Here is a 21,752-nt window from a genome sequence, read left to right on the forward strand (position 1 = left end):
CACCGTTTGTGATGCGGCTAGCATCAATACACACGCAGTTCATTGAAGGCGTTGGAGTTGCGCTGTAACAAAACTACGGTTCTGGAACTGTGGTACACTGCTGAAGTGACGTAGTAAATAGTAGGATTACCGACAGAATTGGTAGCAGTGGTTGGGAAAGGAACATGAATGAATGCGTAAGAGAGAAACTGGGTGCCGACCATTTTCCTTTGTTTGTTTGAGTTGCGCATAATTAGAATAGCGCATTATTGAATGTTAATCTGTTGTGTATTTTAATTCCTTACACACAAAAAAATTGCATTTCGTAAGTACTAGAAGTTAGTTGATCGTGTAACTTCTGTGCTTTTATATAATCAAAGCAATTATTTTTGGTACAAGTGATATATATAATTGTTGTTATTTTGTACTCAGAACGTTATTTATCATGATCAAAGGCAAGAGTTTCCTATTATTACTGATAAATGCGAAAGTTGTATATGAGTAACAGAACATGTTTTATGTAAGTTCGACGAAGTATTGAAGCCATGTTTGATAAATTTTTTGTTTTGCAGTTTTTTAATTTTACCTTCTTGTTGTGGAAAAATCTGTATTCTTTCTTTATCTTTCTTACAATATCCCTCTGTTTAAAGTTACAAATCAACATTTTTGGAATAAAACCTGAATTTAACATTGAGAAGTTTATTTTTAAGTGACAAGAGGATAACTATGTAGAACAAAAATGTATGTTACGTAGCCATTTATATTCGCTCACTCAGTTTCTAGATGGTTTACCGCTTCTGGTATTAGGGGAATCTAGTAAGACAGTGATCGCAGATGTAAAGAAAGCGATCGTTATTAGTTGATGCCCGATGAGTATGTAACACACCTAACGTAGAAGTAACACGGGTACGACCTTAACTGAGCAAAGCTACTAGGAAAGCTACCGTTGTTTACCTATATTTCTGATAGCCTAAGGTAGTCAGTGGCAGTGTTACAACTCTGTTAGTGATACAAGTTGCCCATGAAGGCGCGTCAGCAGCCTGCTTTGGAAATCTGTTAATTAGCTTACCCGTCTGAAGGCGGATGCCTTGTCTACGTGTACTGACGTGCCTCCCTCCTAGTGCAATTACACCACGGCCCGGAACTTGGAGAGATGCTCTATCCACTGATATCAATCATATTTTTCAAACTCTCCAAGTTTTCGCGCAGTCACCTTCTGGAGTCTCGGAGGTATTTACGAATATCCCTTGTATCTGCCACCTCCTTCCTGATTCCAGCTATTGTCCACAATAAGCAAACTCTTTTATGAAAAATTTGAGAGGAGCGAAGATTACAATAAAATTTTCGTGTAGAGTTGGCTACAGGTCTTCTTGTCCTGAAGCTGAAATTTTCTCATTTTAGGTCTTCATGGTTGAATTGATCTAAATAATTTTGAAGATCGTTGTTGCAAAATTTTTGTTGTCACGTTAATATATTTTGTCACATTTTAGTATATCATACAGTGTTTTGAATTTTCATATTAACAAAGCTGAAATTACATTGTTCGCCCAAAATACAAAATTACGTCCGATCGTACTAACTCACTCTGCTTTAATAACCACATTCCAAAGGGTTTACAATTTTTCTTGACCAATGAATTTCTATCAATTTCGATTATTATTTCATAAATGAATCCAGAAATAAATATAATAAACAATACTAGATTGCGTAATTAATGACAGAAATTTGAAGTGTGCCAAATAATTCGTAATTTCAAATTTTTCTAAAAAAATAATTTTAATTGTACATTCAGAACTAGTATTTATCGATAATAACATTCAAAATAAAGTAATTCCTTTTCACAACTGTTAGTTTGGAATATAACGTATTGCGTATAAAATCATACGAAAGTTTTGATAAACGCCACTGAGATAATACAGTCCTGTTCAAAATTCGAAAAATAATACTGGTATCGACAACTATTGTTGTGGAAAAGTAATGCTAGAGGAGGATGTCCCGTTACACCCTGCACACGAATTACTTTTTTTTGTTCTTAAATTGCAGTACCACGATATGTCCGATATGTTTGTAAAATCGATCTGCAGATGAATAAAACTACTAGTACGACATGTGACAGGTGGTGACGGGTATGTGTTGCAGCTCAACGGCGTAGCGTACCACGTGATAACCTTGCTGGCGTTCTCGTGCCTGCTGGCCTTACGGCCGGACCTCGCCGACGCAATTCATCAGGCACATCCGGAGCTGGTGGGGACGCTGAACCTGGTGGCTCTGGCTCTGTGCCTGTGGCTTCTGATCGACGGCAAACGTCGCGCCCAGTCCGACGACCCCCCGCGGCCAATAATATACGAGTTCTTTCGCGGCATGCAGCTTCATCCCAGGTAAGACGACGCCGTCCTGCACTTGCCGCCTCGAATGAGGCAGAGGTGCTGACAGTTATGGAAATGCATACAGTCTAAAATCAATTTATCACAATGTATTGGGTTGGTACGTAAGTTCGTAGCGTTATTCCAAAAGTTTAATAAACACAACAGATACACACAGTAGAGACTTTAGTCATCAGTAATATATTCTCCTTCTCTGTTAACGACAGTCTGACAACACTGGAGCTACTTTTCTATTCCGTGACTATATAAATGACGTGGTTTTGAGGCGAAGACATCGTCGAGCCATGTTCGGAGGGCATTTTAATCCGGAATGAAAGTTCGTTGGAAGTTGCTCGATAGCGGAAAAGGTGAAAATCTGAGGGCACAAGATCAGGTGAAGGAGGGGATGCGCAATTACGAGGGTTGTTCAATAAGTAATGCCCCACATTAGAAAAATGCCATTAATGTACATAGACAAACGTCCTTGTTGGTGCTTTACATTTGATGTTTGTTCTGTCCGTCGGTGAAGTTTAGGACCGTTCTGGCAGATGGCAGAGCCGTAGTACAGTTTAAAAATAACCTTTACATACGACTCACGTTACAAGCAGTGTGCTGTTATTGAATTCTTGTGTACAGAAAAACAGACCGTGGTGACCATCCACAAACGTTTGTGTGCAGTTATGGCGATGCTGCATTTGTTAGGAGTACATTTGGACGATATGTAAAGAAAGCTACATCCTCAGGAAATGCAGAAATAGAGCTCCATGGTCAGCCACCCGCGTGACGTTCTGTCACAGCCACTGCTCCAGATTTGGTGAATCGCGCGGATGCCATTATTCGTGCCGATCGGCTTATCACAACTCGACAATGGGCTCTACAGTTGTCGGTCAGCATTGGAAGAGCGTCTGCAGTGATCGAGGCCCTCGGATATTCAAAGAGGTGCTCACAGCGGACTACAAGATTTAAAGACAGGCCATTTCATCTAAATTGTTGGAGCGTTTTGAGACCGACGTAGAGGCCTTTCTCTCACGGATCGTTACGAATGACGAAAGCTGGGTGCACCACTTAGCGCCGGAAACAAAAGCCACTCCATATAGTAGCATCATCCTCATTCACCACAAAAGAAAAAATTCGAGACAACCTCCTCTGCCGGAAAAGTCATGGTGACAGTCTTCTGAGATTGTGATGGCGTCATTCTCGTGGATGTGATGCCAAGAGGGTCAACCATCAATTCAGAGGCATACGTGAAGACTGTGAACAAACTCAAGAACCGTTTCCGACGTGTTCGATCGGACAAGGACCCAGTAGAAATCTTGCTCCAACACGATAATGCACGCCCACACACAAGTCTGACAACTCGGGAATACATCACCAAATTGGGTTGGACATAATTGCCACATCCACCCTACAGTCCAGACTTGGCACCCTCCGACTTCCACCTCTTTAGGCCGCTTAAAGATTCTTTACGGAGAACACACTTTGAAGATGACGAGAGTGTCAGTCATGCAGTGAAAAACATGGCTACTCCTGCAGTACAATAGCTTTTACCAGTAGGGAATACATGCTCTTCCACAACGTTGGCGTTCGGGCGTAGAACGTGGTGGAGACTAGGTAGAAAAATAGGAGATGGAAAAGCCATGTTGATGTACACTCCTGGAAATTGAAATAAGAACACCGTGAATTCATTGTCCCAGGAAGGGGAAACTTTATTGACACATTCCTGGGGTCAGATACAGCACATGATCACACTGACAGAACCACAGGCACATAGACACAGGCAACAGAGCATGCACAATGTCGGCACTAGTACAGTGTATATCCACCTTTCGCAGCAATGCAGGCTGCTATTCTCCCATGGAGGCGATCGTAGAGATGCTGGATGTAGTCTTGTGGAACGGCTTGCCATGCCATTTCCACCTGGCGCCTCAGTTGGACCAGCGTTCGTGCTGGACGTGCAGACCGCGTGAGACGACGCTTCATCCAGTCCCAAACATGCTCAATGGGGGACAGATCCGGAGATCTTGCTGGCCAGGGTAGTTGACTTACACCTTCTAGAGCACGTTGGGTGGCACGGGATACATGCGGACGTGCATTGTCCTGTTGGAACAGCAAGTTCCCTTGCCGGTCTAGGGATGGTAGAACGATGGGTTCGATGACGGTTTGGATGTACCGTGCACTATTCAGTGTCCCCTCGACGATCACCAGTGGTGTACGGCCAGTGTAGGAGATCGCTCCCCACACCATGATGCCGGGTGTTGGCCCTGTGTGCCTCGGTCGTATGCAGTCCTGATTGTGGCGCTCACCTGCACGGCGCCAAACACGCATACGACCATCATTGGCACCAAGGCAGAAGCGACTCTCATCGCTGAAGACGACACGTCTCCATTCGTCCCTCCATTCACGCCTGTCGCGACACCACTGGAGGCGGGCTGCACGATGTTGGGGCGTGAGCGGAAGACGGCCTAACGGTGTGCGGGACCGTAGCCCAGCTTCATGGAGACGGTTGCGAATGGTCCTCGCCGATACCCCAGGAGCAACAGTGTCCCTAATTTGCTGGGAAGTGGCGGTGCGGTCCCCTACGGCACTGCGTAGGATCCTACGGTCTTGGCGTGCATCCGTGCGTCGCTGCGGTCCGGTCCCAGGTCGACGGGCCCGTGCACCTTCCGCCGACCACTGGCGACAACATCGATGTACTGTGGAGACCTCACGCCCCATGTGTTGAGCAATTCGGCGGTACGTCCACCCGGCCTCCCGCATGCCCACTATACGCCCTCGCTCAAAGTCCGTCAACTGCACATACGGTTCACGTCCACGCTGTCGCGGCATGCTACCAGTGTTAAAGACTGCGATGGAGCTCCGTATGCCACGGCAAACTGGCTGACACTGACGGCGGCGGTGCACAAATGCTGCGCAGCTAGCGCCATTCGACGGCCAACACCGGGGTTCCTGGTGTGTCCGCTGTGCCGTGCGTGTGATCATTGCTTGTACAGCCCTCTCGCAGTGTCCGGAGCAAGTATGGTGGGTCTGACACACCGGTGTCAATGTGTTCTTTTTTCCATTTGCAGGAGTGTATATCGTCAATAAATTCTGACTCTTAACAATAAATATATTCTGAGAAAAAAAATTACGTATTGAACGACCCTCGTACTTTCCAACCCAACTCCTGCATAGTGGCTTTTTTTTTTCTTTTTGGTGACTCTCGCAGAATGCAGGAGGGCATTATCGTGGAGTAGCATCACTTCACGCAGTCTTCCTGGCCGTTGTTCTCAGACTGCGTGTGCAAGACGTCTCAGTTGTTGGCAGTAAATGTCAACAGTGTTGGTTACACCTCGGGAAAGCAATTCACAGTACACCACCCCGTCTCTGTTCCACCAGATGCACAGCTCAACCATTCCTTTCCTTTGCTTATGTTAGCATAAAAGCACTATTTCTCGCCCCCAGTATCGATACAGGGTAGGAATGGTCGGTGTTCTTTACGAGCTAGTTGCTAGAGCAAACAGTGTTCCACATCTGGCCACCTGGTGATTTTGTCTTAGAGAACGCGGTACCAAAACACCCGATTTTTGATCCTTCCCCACTGCATGACGCTCGGTGGTGAAATGATCACAGTGAATCACTTCTGCCAGCTCTCGAGTACACTGACTTGTATAATTGTGGATTAATGCGTTTAAATGATCTTCACCAAATCCTGAAGGTCCTCCTGAACGCGGAGACCCACTACTGTCAAAACGATCCTCCTTAAAGCGAGAAAACCATTTACTTAGCGGGCTCTGTCCATTGGCATTATCCTCATACAAGACACAAATGTTTTTAGCTGCCTCAGCTGCTGTCACGCCTCTATTGAACTCAAACAAAAGAATACGTCGGAAATGCTCCGATTTCTCCATTTGGCACTCCATTTTCTAGCGTCCACGTCTCCCCCCCCCCCCCCGCCCGCTATATCCAAATGACAAAATGGACAATATGTGAACTACAAATAAAAATGACAATCGATAAACAAACCTACGGCAACCGGAATAACAACATGCAAAATAAAAACGCTACGAACTTATATACCAACTTAACAAACAGTTTTCAATGCCATACAAATATTAGGTTTATTTATTACAATCAGAGTATATTTTTTACAGCTGTATTTTAACAGTGTGTCTTCTTTGCTTTTCGGCATTCTCGTATGTATTATCTTATTTTGATGTTTATCTCACGTTTGCAAAATCTAATTCGTGACAATACTGTCTCATCATCATGTATCCACACACCACACAGCACACATGTGATCAGCTGCATTATATTCAATATGTATTTGCAGGTATTATTCAAGTATTGCCTCAATTAACGTTTGGTCACATAAAACGTAACGTAAAAGCTAAATAACACAACTACAGAAACCAATAGCTATGGCGCTTTCATAAAATATTATCAGTTTTATAAAATGATATTTATGGTATATCCAAGTCTCAACCGTAAGTAGAATTTCATACAATTGACAATATTTAATGCATACTCCATAAGTAGTGGTTCCTGTAATTATTTTATTTGAATAAGACGTCATGTTATATATATATGTATGTTAATTGACGAATACTTAACATCACAGTTGTGCCGTGTGGTGAGTATGTACATGAAGATAAAACAATGATGGCATGAAATACATTGTAATTAAACTTACTTTCATTGCAATAAATAAAAAACAGATGAAATTCGGCCAGGTGTTCCAAAAAAATTAGGTTTATGTTGGAAAGGTGAAACTCCCACGGCCAAGAAGTGCAAAATTGTGCTTTTCTAAGTAAAAAATTTAATTACACAAACTAGTTTTCGGCTGTTGCGCCATCATCAGGTACAAATATAAGTATGTGGTGCAGGAAACTTTGTTGGATCAAAGATTTTAAACTAATGCATGTACAGGGTATCTCCGTTTCCAGAGACGAGAATGTTAATGTTAGAACAGGAATAAAACAAGGGAGGTATTTCACTGTAAGTGCAATGTAAGATTATTTAACTAAGTTAAAATATGTAACACATTAAGTAATAAAGTACAGACAAATTATAACAGTTGTATATAGAAGAACATAATTGAACAATAAGCTTTGGTGACACTTTCCAAAGATGTGGCTGAAAAAATTGATCTTGTCTTTAATAAATCATAAATTACAATAATTCATTAGTTAATATCTCACATATTTTATCTTAATTAAATAATCTTACAACAGTACAAAATTTAAAATGGAGTTTGAGGATAACTGCATAGATTATTTAGATCTAACCATAGACATCAGTGACCGTACTCATACTTTCAAGATTTATGCGAAGCCTAACACCACGGATAAGGTAATACCAGTCAATTCTCAACACCCAGTGACCCATAAACATAATAGCTTTCATTCTATGATACATCACCCAAATCCATCGCCATGAGTGAAGCTAACTTCCAAATGGAATTAAATGGTATCAAACAAACATCATCAAACAATGGCTGTCCTTCTACCTTAGTGGACTTCATAATGCACAAAAAGCAGAAACAACAGGTGTACTCTCTTCTTTACTCTGCCCTTAACCCACTACCTCAACAGTGCAATGAATGGTGCACAATTCCATACTTGGGAAAAGTCTCACTCCATGTTGCCAGAAAGTTTAAATCGAGGAATGTAAAAACATCATTTGATGTGCACAACACTGTTGGACGCTTCTTACACAAATGGAAACACAGCAATCCAGCTTTGGAAAAGAGTGGAATTTAAAGAATTACTTGTAACTGTGGCAAATACTGTATAGGTGAGTCTGACAGGGCAATATGTACCCACCTGCTTAAAGAAGGCCACAGTTATAAGGTGAAACATGAAGTATTACATCACACCCACAAAGGAAGGAAGATGAACTGTCTTAAAATTATGGAAATCAGTAAACAAATGTCTATCAACACAGTTCTACTACTAAATAACCAGACACAGTTCTGATACTCACCACTTCTAACTAGAAATACTACTCATAATACCATCCAGGGCACGTTGTAGATTACCCTTCTTACTCACATACTCCATTTCTTTTATTTCAGTTAATATAATTTCTCTTCTTGCATTAAAAAAAGTACGTTGTAAATCACAGCTGCATCACTCACCTGCTTAATATCACTACTGTATCTTGTCTGTTTGTAATTTATGAGCTATTAAAGACAAGATTATTTTTTTCAGCCACATGTTTGGAATATGTCACCAAATCTTATTGTTCAGTGATGTTGTTCTATGTATAACTGTTGCAATTTGTCTATAGTTCATTAGTTAATGTCTCACATATTTCATCTTCGTTAAATAATCTTACATCACATTTACACTGAGATACCGTTGCTAGTTTGATTCGTATTCTAGCATTAACATTTCCATCTCAGGAAATGGAGATACTCTGTACTTGCGATAGTTTAAAATCTTTGATCGAACAAAATTTCACTGCACCGGATACTTATCTTTGTACCTGATCATCACATAAGAGCCAAAACCGGTTCGTGTAACAAATAATAAATATTGTAGAATACTAAGTCAAGTGTAGTGTGTGTTTCATTCATAATGTACGAAATATTCTACCAAGTACCGATGGGACAGTCAGTCAATCCAAGTAAAAAATTCACTTTTTTCGACGAAGTCCTCTTTTAAGTACAACATTTTCAGTAATGTGATTTCACTCCTGAATTTAGGTTCTCGAGCATGTGAAAAATACTCATATGAATGGACTTAAGAGTTTTCAATATCTTAGTTTCTTTAGGTATGAGAATAGGTGAAGGTCAAAGGATACCAAAACTGATGAACAAAGTGGATCCCAGAGCCTTAAGCTTCTTACTGGCAAACCATCGTTGTGGTAGTCGCCACTTACTGTCTCTAGCGTGAAATGATGACACATGTCTCTTCAAAAGTAATAAAATGGCTTACAAAATCTGCCTCTTTTTTTAAAAAGGTCCAGATTTTGCACAGAATTTGTTTTTCCCATTTACACTGGTCAGCGTTTAACAGATGGGACAACCATTTTACCAAAACTTTCTTGCAGTTTATTCTTCACGTAAAATGTACCGCACTCTTTCTTCTGATATAGCTATGGAGCCATTTACTTCACATAGCTCTAATGACCGATCGTTAGATACAAGCAGTGTACCCTGTCCATGTTTCCATGTGTCACTAAAGTTTCGTGACGTCAAATGTGTTAGGATGTGCTGTTTCCACTAGTATATAAATATTTGTTTCAATTTCTGAAACTAATATTTCATGACGCCTTTCACATGGATCATCTTTCGGACAAAAATCTCCACGTGTGAATTTAGCTGCCAACTTCTGAATCGATAAAAAATGAAAACTCAGATTCCTAACGAACCTTCGCCACGAACTTCCATCATGCTGAAACTTTCCATTTTCGGAAGTACAATTTTTGACTACGTCACGATGATTTGAAAATGTGTCCCGGCCTGAAAATAGCCATGGAGTGAGTAAAAAAAGTGAAATTTGCAACTTTGGCTGATTTTTCGTTGTACTGAAACCTTCGCCAGTTTACGATGAATTTCCAGTGGCGACAAACCGCCCAAAGTAAATATTTTGCCTGATAGTCCAATCTCGCCCTTATGGAGAAAATCCACACTAAGGAACTGCTTAAAAGAGCTACATAAACAAAACAGTTATAGACATCAAGTAGTTACTTGATCTGCTTTGTTGAACCGCGTGGTAGATATGTGATAGATACGGATATCCTTGGAAGCAGATAAATTTTCACCCTGCCCTACCAGAAACTAGAAGTCTCTTCGAACTGCTGCGATTAGAACAATATTTTATTCCAGGATAAAATATTGTGACTGGACAGGGTAATATCATAATTGAGTGCTTAAAAAGTTCAAAATAAAAAATGTAAATCTAATATTAGATTACTAACATTTCTAAATTAGTACAGAGACTGGACAAAAATATAGAAACACCACGAGAAATGAATTCTTGGACAGAAATGCGGATGTTAGGCCAGCCTGCAGGTTGACCACGAACGTCACCTGTGCAATTTCCTCAATACGTTGAAAGTGCCAGTGGTGGTCGGAACGGTGTTCTGAGTAGCTGTAGTTGCATTGTGCCGTCAGATCACCGAAGTTAAGCGCTGTCGGGCTGGGCTAGCACTTGGATGGGTGCCCATCCGGTCAGCCGAGCGCTGTGGGCGAGCGGAGTGCACTCAGCCCTTCTCAGGCAAACTGAGGTGCAACTTGATTGAGAAGTAGTGGCTCCGGTCCCGTAAACTGACATAGGGCCGGGAGAGCGGTGTGTTGACCACATGCCCCTCCACAACCGCATCCAGTGACGCCTGTGGGCTTTAGATGACACGGCGGCCTGTTGGTACCGTTGGGCCTTCCAAGGCCTGTTCGGACGGAGTAAGTGACTTCAAACGTGGGAAAATTGTTGGTGCTCGTATGGTGGATGTTACCGTAACCTAGATGGCCGAAGTGTTTGGTGTTTCGAGAGGCACCGAATCGAAGATTTATATCGCGCACAGGGAAAGCGAAAAAACATCATTTGTTAAGCCCCAGCGTGGACGAAAACTTGTGTTGCGTGATCGTGACAGACGGCCATTGAAGAGGACTGTGACGAAAATTAAGAGGACTACAGCTAAAAAAGGACTGCAGAACTCAATGTCGCACTCGCAGCCTTGTCAGCACCAAAACAACGCGAAGGAAGCTACATACGTTGGGAATTGTAGGGAAAGTTGTAGTTCCAAAACCAGATCAGTGTTGCAAATGCCCGTAACAGGAAATCGTGGTGCCGAAACCGTAGAACCAGGACTGTACAGCAATGTCATTCGTCGGATGAGCCTTACTGCGCAACGATTCGAGCTTCTGGCCGAGTTTGCGTTCCCAAGAGTGAAAGGTGGAGAGGGTTCGGCGATGATTTGGGCAGCCATATCACTGCCATTTCGGCTGATCAGGCCGATTCCTTGGTACAATGTTTGTTTATCATTGGTGATGCTGTGTTCCAAGATGGTAGCGCTCCTGTTCAGAGAAGTTACATCGTCCAGGACTGTTTTTGTGAGTTCGAGGATACACTGTCGCATATCCCCTGGCCACCATAGTCACCAGATCTCAATAATATTGAGCCTTCGTGGTGTAATTTGGAGAGGAAGGTGCTTGATCGCAACCTACCTCCATCATTGTTATCTGAACTTGTCACTGTTTTGCAGGAATAATGGTATAAGATTTCCTTGAAAACCATACAGAACCTATATTTACCCATTCCGAGACGACTCGAAGCTGTTTTGAATGCAACGGTTATTCTACACCGTATTAGGCATGGTAATGTGTTGTGTTTTTAGTGTTTCCATATTTTTGTCCACCTGTGTATTTTGCGAGGGTTGACTGAGAAGTAATGCCTCCACCTTCGTAAATCTTCAACAGTTGGTAGCATCGATATGCGGCAGGTACTCGCTTGTCCGGTAGCATCTTCTCTACATCTCAAGTTGACGGGAAGCCTTAGCATTGAATGGTTGTGTTGTTACAGTGTAAGTATGGAACCCTGCGCAGACGGTCGGTCAATGCGATTTAAGCAACGCGGAGTCATTGAATTCTTGACAGCAGAAGGAGATTCATCAGAGAATGAAAGCAATTTATGGTGATTGTGTTGATGTTAGTTCTGCGCGTCGTTGGGCGAGCAAGTTTAAAGATGTTGTGGCGGGAACATCTGACCTGCATGACGAACAGAGTTGGACGTCCTGTGACAGCAACCACCGAGTTTCACAAGCAAAATGTTGATAGATTGATTCAGGACGATCGTCGTATCACTCAGAGAGAAATTGCAAGCACAATCGGCATTTCGCAAGAACGTGTGGGTCACATTATTGCTTTGCTTGGCTATCGGAAGATCTGTGCACGATGGGTGCCCCGGATGCTGACTCCTGAAATGAAAACACACATACTTGAAATTTGAAAGGAACTCCTCTCACGTTACGAGAATGAAGGTGACGCCTTTCTCCATTCAACTGTAACAGGAGACGAAACGTGGGTACACCATTACGACCCGGAGATGAAACGTCAGTCAATGGAATATCGACACACAGACTGACCCCAAAAAATGAAATTCAAGACACAACCATCAGCTGGAAAAAGCATGGCCACAGTGTTCTGGGACGCAGATGGTGTTATCCGTGTTGATTTCCTTGATCGTGGAACAACAACAAATTCAGAGCGTTACATCACAACGCTGCGAACTCTGAAACGACGGCTAACAAGGGTCCGAAAGGAAAAGGGAAATGTTTTCCTGCAGCATGACAGTGCCAAACCACACACTTAACGTGCCACAACAACAGAACTTCGGAGACTGAATCTCACCACCGTACGGCATCCTCCACACAGTCCAGATTTAGCACCGTCTGACTTTCATCTGTTCCCGATAATGAAACACGATCTGCGGGGAGATCATTATGCTTCTGATGAAGACGTTGAGGGAACTGTGAGACTGTGGTTGCGGAAACAGAGTGTCGACCTCTGCCGTGACGGCTTCAGAAAACTTGTTCATCGCCGGCAGAAATGTATCCAGTTGGCTGGTGATAATGTGGAAAAGTGAATATGAATAATCAAAGATCACATTCTAAGGATTATTTCTGAATTTTATTTATTAAAATATTCCCATCCAAACCCAATTAATGCAGGTCGAGGCATTACTTTTCATTCAACCCTGGTATATAAGAGTTTCACGGCTTTCACGACTGTGTGTAACACTGAAACGGGGTACCTGTCTGTCATTCAAGTAAACTGGAGCCCATCGCTACCTCAGGTCCTAGCCAGCAAACATGTGGCACAATACGATACACTTGAACATAGGACGAGTAACGCCACAGGAAGCAATTTCCATAGACACGATAAATGCAATGACGCTTGTATTCACAAAAGATTAGCATTGCTCAGCATTAGGTATACCTTAAGGAAACCTTTCAAGTGGATGTGAACGTCACGATATGTGGAGCGCTTTTCTCATGCGGCTTTCTTCACATTTACTTTCAGAATTCGTAAATGCCTTAAATATGCTACATGTACAATGCTGTGTTTGAGATGTGTGGTCCATAGAACTACGTAAAACACGTGAAGATCTGTTACAGAGACGCTCATTACATGGGCAGTATCAAGTCTTACTCAGATCAGAAAATACATTCTGAACTGCTCGTATAACTTTCTGACTATTAGTTTTCCGAAGTGGGGAAGTGAGAGAACCGTGACTGATATCTGAGTGTCGGATTTGCGGCTAGTAGTTCGTCACCGCGGGATTTTTAGCTAGTTTTCAACAACAGATTAGGAAATGAAGGGTCACCCCTCCATTTCCACATTAGATACAAAATAAATGAAGAGCTCAAACACGATAACCCGCAATGCAGAGGTTAAATGATACCCAGACTGCTAGGCTGCAAATACACATTCCCCGTCAAAACGCACTGACCAGGCTAACACATCATGCAGTATCGCTCACAGGTATTTCGTGGTTGAACTAGCAGTCTAGTAGGCGTGTTTATGTATATGCAAAATCCAAACAAGCCGATTGTTCAGACAGAAAAAATGAAATGTCGTGTGACGAGGGCCTCCCGTCGGGTTGACCGCTCGCCTGGTGCAAGTCTTTCGATTTGACGCCACTTCGGCGACTTGCGCGTCGATGGGGATGAAATGATGATGATTAGGACAACACAACACCCAGTCCCTGATCGGAGAAAATCTCCGATCCAGCCGGGAATCGAACCCTGGCCCTTAGGATTGACAGTCCGTCGCGCTGACCACTCAGCTACTGGGGGCGGACGTTCAGACAGAAGAATGCCGACTTCGCCGCGGATACATGTATTTATTCCCGAGTGCAGGTAAACATGGACTTCAGCCATAAACAATGTTTGCAAGGGGTCCATAAGTATTTTGTAGAATGGGAAGACTGCAACAAACCTAACTAAATAAATCAAATCTAATGTTTTATTTACTTACTGCAATGCCTAAAGCTAAAGAGCATTCAGTAGATTTCAGACAAATTGTCTTAACAGCACTGAGTCGAGACCAAACTCAATCCTTCGTTGCGGAGTTGTTTGGTATCTCACAACAGCTTGAGAGTGTCTGAGTGCGGCTTCAGAAAAAAAAAAGGGTGGAGGATGGAGAATAGCGCACGAAGTTGACAAGCTTTTCATATTTTTGGGCCACAGTCATGTAATAATGTTTGAATGATATTTCCGCTGTTTCACTGTACAAATTCTTTATTTTATGTTACTCTCTTGATTTCGGGGTTAATCCATTATCAAGTACCACAATGTTGAATATAATTAGACCTTGTTATGTGACAATGACTGCGCTTAAGAAAGTGTCTAATTACACCCAACATTGTTGTACTCGATAATGGTATAAGGCAGAAATCATGAGAGTAATATAAAATAGAGAAGTTGCACAGGCAAATGGCGGAAATATCATTCAAACAATGCATGAAGTGGTCGACCCCGAAAGAACACCCAAAAAGAAGGCAGGATCATCTTGAGGCAATCGATGGTTGATCCGAAAAAAACATACCGGGCAATACACGATGAACTACAGATAAAACACGGGGCGAACGTCCCATGTTTCGACAATTAAACGTCGTTTGGCAGCTATAGATCTGAATGGCAGACAACCTTCTCGAAAACTTACGATAAGTGCGGGAAATAGGAAGACCAGAGTACAGTTTGCTAAGAAGTATGCGTCATGGATTGCTTAAGACTGGTCAAAAATGCTGTGGACTGATGAAACCAAGTTTAATCTCCTCTCGTCAGGCGGTATTCCGTTCGTTCGAGCACCGAGAAACAAGAGGAATGCCAGAAAGTACCATGTAGCTACCATGAAGCCTGGAGGAAAGGAAGCAACACGGTTTGGGGCTGTTTCTCACGAAGTGATGTAGGTATTCTTGTGGAAATTCATGGGATAATGGATAATCTGAAGCATGGTGAAATATTAACAGACCATATGATACCTCATAGAAGACAAAATAAACCTCGTAATTGACAGTTACAGCGTGACAACGGTAGAAAGCCTACTTCTGGCCATCTGAAGACATTTCCGAAGCAGCATAAAGTAAAGGCATTCGAATGGCCAAGCCGACGTCCAGAACATCTTTGGGGCGAGCGGGATAGACTTGTTCGGCATCAAAACGGCACCAACAAGGAGGCTTTCTACAAAATATTGTGTGAGCAGTGGAAGAAGATTCCTCGGGTGCCACTATGAGGTTTGCTTCAAATACAGGCCGTAACGGTCGTGTAGTTGGTTACCTATGAGATTGGATGTGGTGAGTTGTTGTTAGTTAAGAATGCTTTTAAGGCGACGTAGATGCCCTTATCAACACCTCACTGAGTGTGAACGAGGTCATGTAAAAGGGTTGTGAGAAACTGGATGTTCCTTCTGTGATACTGCAGAAAGACTTGGCAGGAAAGTAGCCACTGCGCATGATTGCTGGCAAGGGTGGCGAAGAGAATGTACAGTTGCACGAAGACCGGGCTCCGGACGTCCACTTGGCACTACCTAGAAGGAAGACCATCGTATTCGGTGTATGGCTCCGCTGCATCGTACAGGACGTGCAGCACCAATCTGAGCAACAGTTGGCACCAAAGTGGCACAACGAACTGTTACAGATCGGTTACTTCAAGGACAGTTCCGAACCAGACGCCCTGTAGCGTGCATTCCACTGACCGCAAACCACCTCCACTTGCAACGTCAGTGGTTTCAAGCAAGAGCTCTTTGAAAGGCTGGGTGGAGGTCTGTTGTGTTTTTTGATGAAAGCTGGTTCTGCCTCGGTGCCAGTGATGGCCGCGTGTTGGTCAGGAGGAGGCCAGCTGAGGTCCCGCAACCAACCTGTCTGCGTGCTAGACACATTGGATCTACACCTGGAGTGCGATTTCGTATGACAGCAGGAGCACTCTCGTGGTTATCCAACTTACCCTTACTGCATATTTCTATGTTAATTTGGTCATTCCACATGTCGTGTTGCCATTCGTGAACAGTTTCCAGGGGGTATTCTCCAGGAGGATAACGCTCGCCCACATACCGCTATTGTAGTCCAACATGCTCTACAGAGTGGCAACGTGTTGCCATGGCCTGCTCGAACACCAGATCTGTCTCCATTCGACCACATATGGGACATCATCGGACGACAACTCCAGCATCATACACAACCAACACTGACCGCCCATGTGCTGACTGACCAAGTGCAACAAACATGGAACTCCATCCCACAAAGTGACGTCCGGCACCTGCATGACGCAATGAATTTACTTTTACATGTTTGCATTCAACATTTTGGCAATTACACCAGTTATTAATGTACCATCACGTCACATTTGCAAAGGCTTATCTCGCGCTTACATTAAACTGTGATCTTGCAACGTCAGTCACAAATATATTACCTAGAGAAATGTATTCCGGAAATTTCATTACTCTACGTTAATTGTTTTTTGCTGTTGTGATTTTTTTCACCAGTGCATTTCGACCAAAGGGAAAGCCATGTTAGAAGAGTAGTAAAATTTATGTGGTACTTATGAAGCGTGTGTGTTCTCAGAATTCTGGGCGTGGACGTCAAGCAGTGGACCAACAGCCGCGTCGGCTTAATGGCGTGGCAGCTCCTCGTAATCGCATTCTTTATAGCGGGCGTGCGCCGCAATGGCTTCAGCGCAGCCGCCTTCGTCACGATGATTCTGCAAGTGAGTCCGTCCATGGCTATCCTTATGTGCATTTTTATATTTTCATTCTCTCTAAGAAATTAACACTGAGCACACACCACGGACAAACGCAGTGTTCCAAGTTGTCACCGGCCTAGGTGGCCGAGCGGTTCTAGGCGCTACAGTCTGGAACCGCGCGACCGCTACGGTCGCAGGTTCGAATCCTGCCTAGGACATGGATGTGTGCGATGTCCTTAGGTTAGTTAAGTAGTTCTAAGTTCTAGGGGACTGATGACCTCAGAAGTTAAGTCCCATAGTGCTCAGAGCCATTTGAACCAAGCCAATTTGTCACGCGCCCTCCCCCTTCCTTTCTGTACCTTTGTAATTTCTGAATAAGGTGCTGGTATCACAGCATCGTGGGAGCACCACTACTAAGTTTGGATGGAAAGGGTAAGAGCCCGTGACGAGTTGAATCCTTGAGCCAGTTGCATGTAATCAAAGCAGCACGGCGCACAAGATTTACTTCTCCTTTTCTGTTTTTGTTCCAGTATTACGACAGAGTACCTCACACACTATCTTCAGAATACCTCTTCAGCTCTGTGTTTGATTTTAGTTTAAAACAAATAGGTTTAAAACATTAGATGTAGTAATTATGGAACATTGTTAAATAGCCTTCATCTTGAAATTCGACACTGGTGACAGTGATTTTGTGATGACTGAGGTGATTATTACTGCGCAAGGTGGTGCAGTAGTACAACACTTTCATCTTACTCAGGAGTAGAGCAGCTTAAATTTTCATCCACCCGTAGCGACTTAGATTTTCCGTGGTTTCTTACGGAAAATAGTGGGATGAGTTTATTGAAAAGTACTCGGCTGATTTTGTTCCCTATATATCTCTGACCCGAGCTCCTTCTTTAATGGCCTTGTCCTCGACGGGGCGTAAAACCGTAATGTCCATCCTCTTTTGAAATTGTTACTTTAAATAATATTGTGGTACAAGCCGTTGTGTTTAATCACTTTAACCACTGTGTGCCAGGATCACTACTTATGGAGCCAAGTAGATTTAGATCTCCTCTCACGAGTGTGCTTTGGCTGATATCCTGGTCTTCCAACGCAGAAAAATCTGATTTTGTCATTGGGAGCCCGACCAAGGACCTCCGGGTTAGTGTCCAGCGAAGATAACTATATTTTATGCCTCTGACATGTCTTTACGACGTTTCCTTTCTCAAACTAGTGATTGCCTCCTCCAACTGACTTTTCCGCCAATGGCTTTTCTGTAAAAGAGGAAAATGAAATTTATTACTTTGTAAGGTTCAAGCCTGCTTCTTCGTTAATAGAGTGCCTTCTTCTGAAATAAAACTCTTTCTGCTGAAATAAAAATCCCTTTAAAAGAACTGTTGGTCATATTTCTTGGTAAAATGGAATGTCAAAATTCATCTAGTCATGATTATTAAACTTGCTCCTTCTTAAATTTGAATTAAATCAGTTTTCTCAAAAAATTTTTGATTATAAATAAATATTTACTCTTCTTCTTCTAAAATTTTGATTCTCATTCTTCGTAAAACAGAAAGCCACAATTTCATGTTTTTCATGATTAAATATATTTCTTTTTTTAACTGGTATTTAAATCGTCATTCTTCACTTTGTCATTATTCTTTCGGAGTCAGAAGAGAGAATCACTGACAGTAATTTAATGATGGGTCTTCAGCTATGTGTAATTGTTGGGCGGATACTTCTAATCTTCAGGGCTATAAAACCAGTTACACAAAGAAGACTAAGGATATGGTTAAAACTCACGAATACCTCACCTCCTGTGGCCATGCTTACAAACTGAGTAAATCTTTAAGCTTCATCAAATAACTATGCGCAAGAGTAGAAATATTACCCAATGTGGGTCAGAATAACGGGAGTAGTTGTAATAGTTTTAAATCAAGAGTTTAGTTGTGAAGGGTTGATGGTTGTTTTGGTAAATTGAGGGCATGCTATACAACGAAGCTCTCAGAACTCACCTGCATGTATTGGAATCACATAGCAGCAACCAGCAACAGACCGCGTACAATTCCAGAGCAAAGGAATTCCTCGCAGCTGAATGAACATATCTCCTCGCAGGTGAATGAAAAGACCAGCTACTGAATGACTGCCGCTGAGGTCAACAGCGCCCAACGAGTAGTTCCCTCGCAGCCCTCTCTGCCAGTCATATGTGACTGTATGTGCTCTTTCTGCAGCTTGATTATTCAGAGTGCAATATTCTTATAAGTGGGAAACAGTTGTTTTATTTAGATTAGGACATAGCTCATTAAGCAAACTTTAAAGATTTTGATATCTTTTGGGGCACTGAGAATCCGAATTTCGTGATTGAGAAGTGTCTTCACCCTCGACGGGTGACTGTGTGGTGTGCAATGTCCAGTCACGGAATTATCGATGCGATATTCCTTGATGACGCGGTGACTACCGAACGGTACGTGAAGATTTTGGAAGATGATTTTCCCCATTATCCAAAGTGACACTGATTTTGACAAGATGTGGTTCATGCAAGATGGAGCTCGTTCCCATCGAAGGAGGAGAGTGTTTGATGTCGTGGAGGAGAATTTTGGGGACCGCACTATGGCTCTGGGGTACCCAGAGGCCACTGGCATGGGCCTCGATTGGCCTCCATATTCTCCGGATCTGAACACATGCGCCTCTCTTTGTGGGGCTGTAGTAAAGACAAGGTGTTCAGCAATAACCCCAAAACCATTGCTGATCTGAAAACAGCCATTCAAGAGGTCATCGACAGCATCGATGTTCCGACACTTCAGCGGGTCATGCAGAATTTCACTATTCGTCTGCGCCACATCATCGCCAATGATGGCAGGTATATTGAGCACGTCATAACCTAAATCCGAATATCTGTAGTGATGTATACATGTTGAATAAAGTTTGTGCACACCATCGTTTGTAACTAATTTACGTTTTTTTCATATAGTTCTCAAATTGTCACTCTATATCTTTTACGAATTCCTTCTCCTCGGATTCACCCTAGGAGATCATGCTCGTCATCCTTCATGTTGTTGATAAGATGTCCATCAGGGCCCATGCCAGTACCCTCAAGGGTCGACTACACATTTCTTTTCTTTGTCTGATGAACAGATCTGTCTTGCACTGAATATTTAACGTCGTAGTAGCATGTGGAACATCTGAGGGAATAATATCTACGTGATCTCAAATGAAGATCTGATATTTAGGTAGCTTTCCTCCGCATGCGGAATCAACATAGTCTGGATTCTTCCACCTATCACGCAAGCATTTCGTAGTGTGCCATGATCAAAGTTGCAGCACTTCATTTACGCCTGTAGTCCTAGACAATGCCCTTTTTATGACAGATTCTGTAGCTATTGGCTCGTATCGCATTTTCTGGACACAGTGTTGTGAACTGATGTATTTATTTTCTACTTGACAGACTGTTCGAAACCCTTAAAGTAAAAACTATACAGGCCCCACTGTATCCTAAAGTGAGAATTATGAAATGAGGAACCAGAGTTCCGAAATGAATGTTCGAGGATTTGGGAGGTCTTCGATGAGAAATGCGTGTGACGCACGTGGCTGAAAACTGTTCATGTTTCTGCACCGATATTGGTGACGCATCTTCAGAAACAACACATAGTCGTCTATGGTGTATCCATAATGCATTTCTTTCTGTATAGTTTCTTGAAGTAATCAGCGTCCGAAACTCCAGCAGAAACTGAAGGTGAACTGGCTGTTTGGATTCTAGCTACCTGTTCCATTGTACCACATGGTGTAGCGAAGCACTTAATAAACGGTCCCTATAGCATACCAATAAGGTCCCTTTCAGAGTATACTGATACAAGAGCCCCATACCTAGCAATCATGTACAACCGCTTGCTTGACGAAAGATAGGTACCAAAAGATTGGAGAGTTGCGCAGATCACACTAATACTCAAGAAAGGCGATGGGAGCAATCCGATGAATTACAGACACGTATTACTAACGTAGGTTTGCATTAGGATTTTGGAATATATACTTAGTTCGAATATTATACTGAGATGACGATTCATGGGATAGCAAAATGCACATATACAGATGGCATAAGTATCACGTACACAAGGTATAAAAGGCGGTGCATTGGTGGAGCTGTCATTTATACTTAGAGAATTCATGTGAAAAGGTTTCCGATGTGATTATGGCCGTACGACGGAAATTAACAGATTCTGAACCCGGAATGGTAATTGGAGCTAGACGCGTGGGACAGTACATTTGGGAAATCGTCGTGGAATTCAACATTCCGAGATCCACAGTCTCAAGCGTGTGACAAGAGTACCAAATCTCAGCCTTCACTTAATGACTGAGAGCAGCGGCGTTTTGCATGGTGTTGTCAGTGCTAACAGACAAGCAACACTGTGTGAAATAACCGCAGAAAAACCATGTGAAACATACGTCGAACGTATCCGATAGGAAACTGCAGTGAAGTTTGGCGATGACAGGTTATGGCAACAGACCACCGACGCCTGCAGCGGTACTACTGGGCTCGTGACCACATTGGTTGGAACCTAGACGAATACCGTGTCCTGATCAGATGAATCCCAATTTCAGTTGGGAAGAGCTGATAGGAGGGTTCGAGTGCGGCGCAGACCCCACGAAGCCATGAGCCCAAGTTGTCAACCGGGCACTGTGCAAGCTGCTGATGGCTCCAACAAAATCCTGGCTCGACAACACTTTCGCAATTATGGACGGCTATACACGCAACATGGCTCAATATTTTTGCAGGGG

At 42.9% G+C, this 21,752-nt stretch overlaps 1 protein-coding gene across 2 annotated transcripts in view; it reads left to right on the plus strand.

Annotated features, from left to right (window-relative positions):
• LOC126248022 (uncharacterized) overlaps nt 1-21,752 on the plus strand; it is a 140,465-nt gene that overhangs the window by 74,530 nt on the left and 44,183 nt on the right. For both annotated transcript variants that reach the window (XM_049948613.1, XM_049948614.1), the window contains 2 exons: nt 2,119-2,357; nt 16,886-17,027. In XM_049948613.1, the coding sequence (XP_049804570.1) occupies nt 2,119-2,357; nt 16,886-17,027 (381 nt within the window). The remainder of the gene's footprint in view (nt 1-2,118; nt 2,358-16,885; nt 17,028-21,752) is intronic.

Source organism: Schistocerca nitens, chromosome 3 (assembly GCF_023898315.1).
Source record: "Schistocerca nitens isolate TAMUIC-IGC-003100 chromosome 3, iqSchNite1.1, whole genome shotgun sequence".
Taxonomy (NCBI): Eukaryota; Metazoa; Arthropoda; class Insecta; order Orthoptera; family Acrididae; genus Schistocerca; species Schistocerca nitens.